Source organism: Opisthorchis viverrini (genome assembly GCF_000715545.1).
Source record: "Opisthorchis viverrini unplaced genomic scaffold opera_v5_14, whole genome shotgun sequence".
NCBI classification, from domain to species: domain Eukaryota; kingdom Metazoa; phylum Platyhelminthes; class Trematoda; order Opisthorchiida; family Opisthorchiidae; genus Opisthorchis; species Opisthorchis viverrini.
Genome location: NW_008751670.1, coordinates 1,466,418 through 1,475,895, shown reverse-complemented (window position 1 = coordinate 1,475,895; position 9,478 = coordinate 1,466,418). Strand labels below are relative to the sequence as shown.

Genomic DNA, 9,478 nt, shown 5'->3' with positions numbered 1-9,478 from the left:
TAACCCACTGGTCAACTTTTTTTAATCGTGACCAATGCAGATCTTCCCAAGGTATTCGTTGTGTTGCCTAGATTTTTGGCTCGGAAACTGATCGGCTAGGCAACCAACGATCGATGGATTAGCCTGCTAGGTGCGTTTTACATTGCACTGTTTTACATATCCCTGAACAAACGGCTGTTTTCTATTGCTCTGTGATTTGTCAGAAGAACACTCATGCTTCCTTTGTCCTCTATCTTTTTTTGTTTTCCTGTGCATACGATAAGAATTGGCTCAACGCACTCCGTATTCACTCGTTCGCCTCTATCTCAGTCGAAAGAATAATGACTCGCATTTTTAAAGAAGATCAATTTTGCACTTTTTGATACCGAAAAATATGTACAATCGTTTTTACTCCGACAGGAGAGATATTGTATTATATGAATACAAAAGCAAACTTTAGCATCATGGTTGTTCCGTTGTGTGGTAAGTTTGGAACTGTTGGCTAATTAAGGTTGACCAAAGGAGTATGGGTTTTTCATCCTTTACTGTTGGTTAGCACTACACAGATTGGATGGATGGTGATGACGGCATTCAGCAGATAGACTGTATCGATATATTGTGTGTCCCGAATGAACAACCAGTGTAGTGGATGGTTCTCTGGTCTTCTGTTCGGCTTTCTTCAACAGTCGGTAGGTGTTTGATGCGCTTTTGAGCTCAAACTAAAGTCAGGTTACCATCAAGTCAAGGGTTTCTTGTGTCGAAATCTCTATATGCGTCTTTCCAAAGAGACGAAGAAACTTCCCTGGTTCATAGGAGAGAGCAAGCATTCAACCCAGCGTCGGTACAGTCCCATTGCCGAAGACGTCAGGAAAATGTTCTAGCCACGCCTACTCCAAAAGCTCCACTCCATCACAAACCTCACTGTCTAGCCAAAACAACTTCACCACACACCCATGAAATCTGTCGAGGTGTTGGTGACCTTCGGACCCACAGTAAAGACCACCATAGGTTGCTTTGGAGCACAAATCCCCCCTACAAGGAACAAGATACAGCTTACCTACTTGGTACTCGTTTATGAGTTAGTTACCTGATTCTTCTTGCTGCAGAAAGATTTTTCCTCGAGGAACTAAAAACAAGTTTCCCACTTGTATGTTAGATTTACTATGTGGAGGTTATATTCAACTTTTTGCCACAAAGTTGTGCTTCCCATGTAAGGTGCAAACGAACACGCCTTCCTCCTCGGAAAGAACCAACACCCTGAAATTTTGCACTATATTTACTGTTAACCTTCAAGAAGGATATTGTATACAATGACACTGTAATACGAATTTGATGAAGTGACAAAATGCAAAGTGAGTGGATCGAGATCCGCCCAACTTCAATAGGTCAGAATAACCGGGCAAGTGGCGCGAACCTTGCCGAGCATGTGCCTTATGCCTGGACTAATGTGATCCAGTTTGAAGAGCTGCAAGCAAGCCTTCATGCATCTGAACGGGCCATAACTCCCAATGTGGTTTGCCCATGGGTGTATCTGGTATCAACTGCTGTAAGGGAGCGAAAATCAACGCTGTAGCAGTACTAATGCAGCATGGTGCACACGCTCTCTAGTTGAAACAAGCAGACAACCATTTGATGATTAGATAAACTGGAACTAAGGAGGGAGGTGTTGCTTGTTGGGGGTAGTGTTTCCAAAGAGAAGTTTCGTATTTCTCGATAGTGGCAATCTTCATCTATCATATTCCCGTTTATAGGGGACGATTTTTTAAATTGTGACGTGACATTCCATTACTAGTTTCAGTGTTTTGCTGCTTTTTATCTGAAATTAAGGTGTGTAGCGTCACCCAAGTAGGACCAACCCACCAAAAAGTCGCTACTTTTTTGCGGAGGGGGGGCTGATCGCTGCAGTTGAAGTTTTGTTTTTGCCTCTTAAGGAATAGAATGCGGTATCTGTGGGAGTTGTGAAATCGTGCCATGTTCTTCTCTGACTGAGCTACCCATTCAAGATGACATAAATAACTCAGAACGAGGATAGCAAGCGTCAGTGGAAAAGAACTAACTTACAGACGATGGATTGCATGTTCTTGTCTTAAACAGTGCGCCCAACTTAGCCTGCTTTAGGCAGCGTTATAAAATTGAATTCACTTCCGAACGATTAAATTTTTAATCCTGCAAAGTATAGTCGCTGTGTCGAAAAGTATAGTCCGCTGTGTCGAGAAGATGAGGAACATTGCACATCTGTTAAATCCTTATCTGACGATTGGGAACTGGCAACCAATTTCAGCGCTCATGACGGTGGATTAAACATGGTCAATGGTGGGCCAATATTTTCCCCTTAGTTTAGAACCGGAGCTTTTGGGCTCATTTTCCGGATGCTGTCTTGAAGCTTAAGTTACTGCCGATTTCGTGTTTTTGTCAAGTAAACTGCATCAACCAGGAAGTTGAACGAGTTTGCTATTCGAGCTCAGCAATAAAACCCTAATATAACAAATTGCGTTCTCATAGTCCTAACACATATCTTTAGAATGGGTCGTGAACGGAACTTTACGATTCTTGGTATTTCGCCTGTAACATTTTCAACCAAACATATGTTTTCAATTTTTTTCGGTAACCGAGTCGTTGGCAGTATGACAATTTTTGGCAGGATCGACTACCTCTAACCTGAATTCATATTTACTTGGTTTGCCGAGCACTGTCCTTTTGAATCACTTTACCTTCAAGTTAAGAGCCTTCCCATCACCCACAATGGTAGGTTGGCGCCTCTCTTTAAGAACAACCTTGGCTATTGTCCATATTTCTTCAGGCTTAATGCCGAAAATCCGTCAATTACTAGATCATTTCAACACACACCCCACAATATTCTTTCCCGGGAAGCGCACAAGAGTGATGTGACTGACCTACAGAGACCAATTTATTCCAGGTCTCTCGGCCGAGGCCATAACAATAAATCACTTTGGAAAGAATGGATACAATCAAATCCAGTCAGACGTGAGAAACTCAGCAGGACTAGTCTCGCTGATGTTGGTTGGTCTGGTGTAAACATTGCCGCCCGCTGGTCAGTTAGATGAGAGCTAATCACGCCGCTGTTCCGCTGCTCGTGGCGGAATGGTTGAGTATTCAACCAATGACCAGAAAATAGAGGATTCGAAACTCTTTTAGTTTCGAATTCCTAACAAGGATGAAACAGCTAGTGTTTCTCTCTCGGCTTTTCAGCCTAGTTTGGTTCCGTCCGAATGGTTGAGTGTTCAACCACTGACCAGAAAATAGAGGATTCGAAACTCTCTTAGTTTCGAATTCCTAACAAGGATGAAACAGCTGCACAGTGTTTCTCGGCTTTTCAGCCTAGTTTGGTTCCGTTTGCAGGACCAAGTCTCGATTGCAAATATTCCAGGTCCATCCAGCGGTTCAAATTCTGCTGGGTTCTATTAACAGACGTGACGCAGGTGCCCTGACCGCAAGCGTGTGCGCTGTTGGTCATCGAGACAAGTGCAGAAAGTCTTTGGTCGTTGCTGTATCTCAAGACTGGTTCAGGGCGTGAAGCCAGGCTGTCCTGTACACCACATGAAACAACCTACACTCTCTTCACTGTGGGGAATGTGTACAGAAATCATAGACTTAGCACTGCAATCCGTCCTGTGTGAGAAGGATTGATAAATAGGGAATAATGGTTCCGAAAAACGCTGATTCTGAAACGGAACACTGAAGACAGGGCGCGGTCGAGTCCAGTAATGATGATGTTGGTTTTTTTCAACCGCTTTATCTAAGTTTTCTCTCGCGGATTGTGGCATATATGGTAAACTTGAGAACCATCATCTTGTCGGACGACCACGCAACCAACTGCAAAAGCCAGGCCATCTCCAAATGTGCATAAAAACCACTTTTCGAAATATTCGGTCCTTATGCAACACAGAGCCCGAGTAACATTAACCGCACAACTAATAGCTCGATAAAATTCGAGCAACTTGGTTTTCTTCCCAACCAAATGTCGAACACTCAGTGCACCTGTCGATAGTTTACTTGTCGCGTTCACTCATCGGTCTTTCAGACCACCCGGTATCCGGTCGACACAGCCTTCCGTTCGTCACCTCTTTGTTTGTTCATACACGTCTTCTTTGGTCACAGAGGCCAGTCGAAAGTTTTCCATCTTACTTAATCGGATGTCAATCACACAGCCTTCCGTTCGTCACCTCTTTGTTTATTCATACACGTCTTCTTTGATCACAGAGGCCAGTCGAAAGTCTTCCATCTTACTTAATCGGATGTCAATCGTGAAGATATGGTTGATTTTCTATAGAGGAGCTCGGGTAGCGTAGATGGTTGTTGGCTTGTTCGCTGAGCTCGGCAATTTGGTTGCAAACGTTTCATCACCAATCGAGGTAACATCATCAGTGCGTAGTTGTGCGCAGCGGTGGGTTAGTGGTTGGTTAGTGGTTGATGTTTAACGACTTCTACGCTGTTGATTTTCATCTATGTTCACTGTGGACGAATTCATGTTTCAAACATCGTGGAGATCGGAGACTGGACTACTCGAGGCCACGCGACAAAAATGGTCCCATTCACCCATCACCGAAAGATGTATTTAGTCAGCCGCATTATTAAAAAATAGTAGACTCCATATGTTCAAATGAGGTGCCTCAGTATCTTAAATAAAAAATATTCCCCATCGAAAGTTTTACGATAGCAAGACTGGGATCTTTGCACCCATTGACGGAAATCTAAGGATGACGAAATGAGCCCCAAAAGGTATCCCAAGGTCCATGAATTCCAAAACACTGCAAGTCTCTCAGAGCATCTTAGTTTCACTTGGACTAATTTATGGTTTATGACTGAGATTCTTGTCTATCAATTGAAAACTCGGCGGAATATCTTAAAACAGAGGCTTACAGAGGTGGCGGAACAGTTGAGGCATGAGTCCAAGACTGCAGGTGCCAAGTTTGCCGGTGACCTAGCAGCAGGTTATGCCATCCCATGACCACCGGCCTTTGGTGGCGTGCGTCGCAGGCATGCGACATAACCTAATGCCAGTTTAACGTCGTTCACCAATAGGCGCCCCTACTTGGTGAGTCGAGGAGCGCAGGTCGTCGGGCATGTTTTGGCTACAGTTTAGCTTTCGTGGAAGATCCTAGGGGAGCAATGCATAAGAAAAGGAGGGTTTGTTGGAAGGAAACCAGCACTTGGAAGTCGTAGGCCCATTTGAGTTTCCGTAAATATTCCCATTTATACACGCGTTCAGTTCTCTGTCTTCCTTAGAATTTTAGTCTACCTGAAAGTTCCACACCCCCCGCAATTCGGTGACCACCCATCAATTTTCTTCCATATCGGATGCTGATGGAAACGCAACTCGCGGTTTTTTTGGTTCTTAAGAAAAACTTCTTTTCTAGGGGGACGTGCTGGGAAGCTGCTTTTTCACTATATATGAGCTAGAATGATAGAAAGTTACATTCTACAATCGGGGAACTTAATTTTGCGTCGCGTGAGAAAAAGCTCCTTATGAAGTATCCAGCAGAATTTGATGTCCACAAGATTACAAGGCGCTTTACCAAAGTTTGCGCGAATATTGCGATGTCCCGAAAAATGTTCAATGCTCTAATTTACTGCGCAAGATAGTACTGTAAGCCGATCTTTCCATACTAGACGAGAATAATGTAGGTGGTTTAGATAGGTGTAGCTACTATCAGAAGGACTCACAAATCACAATTAGTGAAGGGTGAGTCGTCTCCAAGAATATCCCAATTCACTACTGTCCATACAGCGTGATCAGAAGCACGATTCGAGCATAGTTTTCTCCGATTTCTGTTTCATGGGGGCCTATTCGTTCCGTTTAAGGATATGTGGCACTGCAGTAAGGATCCGTTTGATCAGGGCTAGTAATTGTCTATGAAGATGTTTGTTTCTGTGTGAAAGTTGCACACATCGTTGTTCCATGGGAATTAGAGCGCGGCCGCGTGCCTGTGAACACCTCCTGTGCGCATCTCCCCAAGAGTTGTTTGCGGCTAGTGTAAAGGAATTATACTCTTTTAGTACCAATTGCATATTGTATGTATATCAAATGAAAGCTCCGAAAGCCTCCAGGTCTCAACTTCACTCAAGATAATCCAGTTGTCGATCGAGCGAATATATTCAGCTTTTTTCAGAATCGCTTGGTTAGTTGAGAGCTCGAGAGCCCAATCAATGTATCTTGCCGAGAGATTTCTGACAAAACGAGTAGCATGCAAGTTTCTTCTCGTTATAAACGAATACGAATGAACCTTACTGGCCTCTGTGGATAGCTGAGTTTTAGCTATATGCATTTTCAGACTGTTTTCTGTATTCCCATCTGGAACCCATTTAGTCGCATGAAGCGTTACTGATTACGCTTGTGTGAACCGAATAGATCCACACTTTTCTCCGAAAAATGTGCGCTGGTTGCTCAGTCATTTGCACACTGATGATTTCGAGCCTTTTAATGATCCAACTCAGTACCTGTCATTTACTAGAAATCGGAGCAATTGAAATTTATGATCGAACTCAGTACCCCTGTGGTTCTCACCATCCATTACAATTTCGAAAACAGCAGGCACTTCTCTATGAGGAGAGACGAATAACTCATCTTCTGTCGTTATTATGTACAGCAGTGCTGTCGTTTTGGATAAAAAGTCAGGTTATTTTAAGTCAGTAAGAGCTTTAAGAACCACGTGATTGAAAATGTTCACAATGTTAAGATCACGGGACAGATTTCAATACGGACTGATAGGTCCTTGGGCCTGACAGCACGACATTCTCAACACCAGATTTTTATGAAAACAAATTTGGCTCGGGGGTGCTAGATCAAGCACTTTCATTCGAACTGTTGATGTCCCCATTATTATATCTGAAACTCGCCCGCAACGTGCTCTTAAGGGAAAGCTACCCATCAAATAAATAGATGTGGGCGTTCTGACGAAAGCTACGCTTTCGTTGCGCAACAGACGTGTCCATAATTCTGAGCTCTAGGTTGTCCAGCTGTCCTGTTGTCCAGCTGAAGCAGCAGCTTGCATATGCTCAAGAAATCATCAGTGCAACTCAAAATTCGAGCTCCGACCAAAGGCCAGTTTAGCCTTTTAACGTCGACTTCTGAAGAACTGGATTTGTGTCTACTAGTGCACAGTTTCCTCTGGGCACTCCACAGTTCACGACAGTTTTTGTTCATCACTGTGGTCAAATTTGACCACTTACCTAAATGACAACTCTCAATCGTTAGTCAAAATGTGATTCGAGTAGACAACCCGATTTACAGAGGTTAGACGCAAAAACGTGGAGCTATCCGGTAGCACGACGCGGTTAAGCTCTAAGTCCGATAAAGCATCGAGAGTCTCCATAATTCTATGACAAAGGTCATCAGGAATGGTCAGCAAAAATGTTGGTAACCCGACGATAACCTTCACATAACTACAGTATTTTTAAGTTGGTTGACCTGCATTTTTTTCACCTATATTCTCGCTGGTTATAGGCGGAAACCGTATCTATTGACTGGAGTCTATTGCAGGATAAGGTTGACAGCAGGAAAGAGACCACTTTGGCCAGCCGTCTTTCGGATATAAACTCAGCTGAATATTATCCACGAAATGGTCATCGATGGGAGCCTTCAGGTCTCCAGATGACCCGTTTTCACCAATCGTTCTTAGATGACCCGTACAATAATGACGAATGGGCTCGTACTGCATAGTCCTGAAGTAACTGTTGTCGAAGATTCTCTTCCGGTAACGTGAATCATTGGGGTCTCCTTGTAGCATAGCTATGCGTTCGGCGCAACTGACAACTTTCGACATGTAATTGAACCGAAGTTGTGTAAAGCAGTAGGTTAGTTTCCGCAAGCGATTCTCATGCCTGGACGGGGAGGACAACACTGAAAGAATTCTCGTATCAAGCGATTTTTGGTTAACTGAAAGAATTCTCGTATCAAGCGATTTCTTGGTTAAGGCCATCCGCTAAAATCATCAGGAAATTATACTTCTTGAGATTAGTAGAGTGCTATTCCTACTTACTTCACGATTCTCCTATGGTACTGGGAGCCTGTGAACCGAAGCGTTTAAGGTGTGACCAGTCAACCTCAACGAACCAGACAGAATAGAGTGGTGCAGTTGCAATCAACAACGAACACGTTAAAGAGAAATACGGAAGGTGTCAGCAGTAACCTGTTTTTGCTTACGCGCCTTGCTGTATGCAGCAAGGAAGCTGACATGGTTGATGAAATCACGTGACTGCCAATGTGTCACGAGACTATTTGTAAATGTGTCTTATTTATGGTTTTTTAAGGACTGGGATACTGCCATGACGCCCAGACCTAGAGAGAAGAATGATTAGGGTCCTCAATCACAGCTTTCGACCCAAAAGCCTAACCGCAAGGCAGCGGTGGTTGGTGTAAAACCGTCGGAACACCCTGAGGAGCAAGTCGATACATATGTTCCAGCTCCCAACCTGGAGGACCGAAAAACTGTTAATCAGAGCTCCACCGATCGACCAGCCTGCTGTTGAGTGGCTATGAGTGTCACATATACACTCTCCAGTGTCAAGCAGTGGGTTGTAGAGTTGGGCAAACCGTCGCACCACGGTAAGGTCCAGTCTCTTCGTGACGACCTGGGGTGCGCGGACTACATTGTTCTGATTTTCGAAAAAGAGCGGAAGTGACGGTATTACTCGGTATTCTGGTCTTTCGGCATGTGCCTCACGCCCATAAAGTGGAAGTTCATGCCGCGAGACGCACAGTCTCTGAACATGCCTCTAAGAATTCAAGGAGTGACACTAGATGTTGTGGGACTCTATTCGTATCTCTGAGATGCATTGGCTCTGACGGTGGTGTGACAGACGAAGTCAGCGCACGAATCCCAAAGGCCAGATTTACGTTTGCCAATTGACACCACTTATGACTTCAAAAAGGACACAGCACTGGGTCTCCAAGGATGCCTGTATCGTAATGCAGTGCGAGATGTATTGTCGTGCAAGACTTTGTCACTTTGGGTGGAGATATCAGGTATCTGCAGGTCTTTCACCACCAGTGCCTCAGAACTGTTGCTGGAATCAGCGAGAGACAGCAAATTTGGAAAAGGGCTTTGGTAAGGCGGACATTACTTCACTCAGAGAATGCATCCAACACTGCAATCTAGTGTGGCTAGATCATGTTGCGCATGCCGACTTGCCTCCTGCTAAGGTGAAATTTGTGGCGAAAACCGGACGAGGACAGAATCTGACGCAGGTTTATGACTTGGTGTCGCTCGCCTTCCAGGAGGGGGTCCGTGTAACCCTCCTTGTGTTTGGCTGGAGACACTGAATGATATCGTGGCTAACCAATATCATGACGTTAATGCTACATTAGTTTCTATCCAGATTGACCGACTGAGTGTCGGAGATGTTTGTGGTGGGATAACTGTAGTTTTCTCTTTCTGCTCGGTTTTCTTTCCATTGAGATTTTATTCAGATAAATTGACATGTTTGCATGACTGCGAATCGTCATTGTTCTTATCTGGTGTTGCCGTCAGTGCCGATT

General features: G+C 44.2%; 1 protein-coding gene across 1 annotated transcript in view; it reads right to left on the bottom strand.

Annotated features, from left to right (window-relative positions):
• Positions 1-1,421: 1,421 nt before the first annotated feature.
• The window catches only part of T265_01316 (hypothetical protein), a gene marked incomplete at both ends in the record, with an annotated part of 23,571 nt that continues 15,514 nt past the window's right edge, over positions 1,422-9,478 (bottom strand). Inside the window, one exon of the mRNA XM_009165322.1 lies at positions 1,422-1,523. Within this exon, the coding sequence (XP_009163586.1) occupies positions 1,422-1,523 (102 nt within the window). The remainder of the gene's footprint in view (positions 1,524-9,478) is intronic.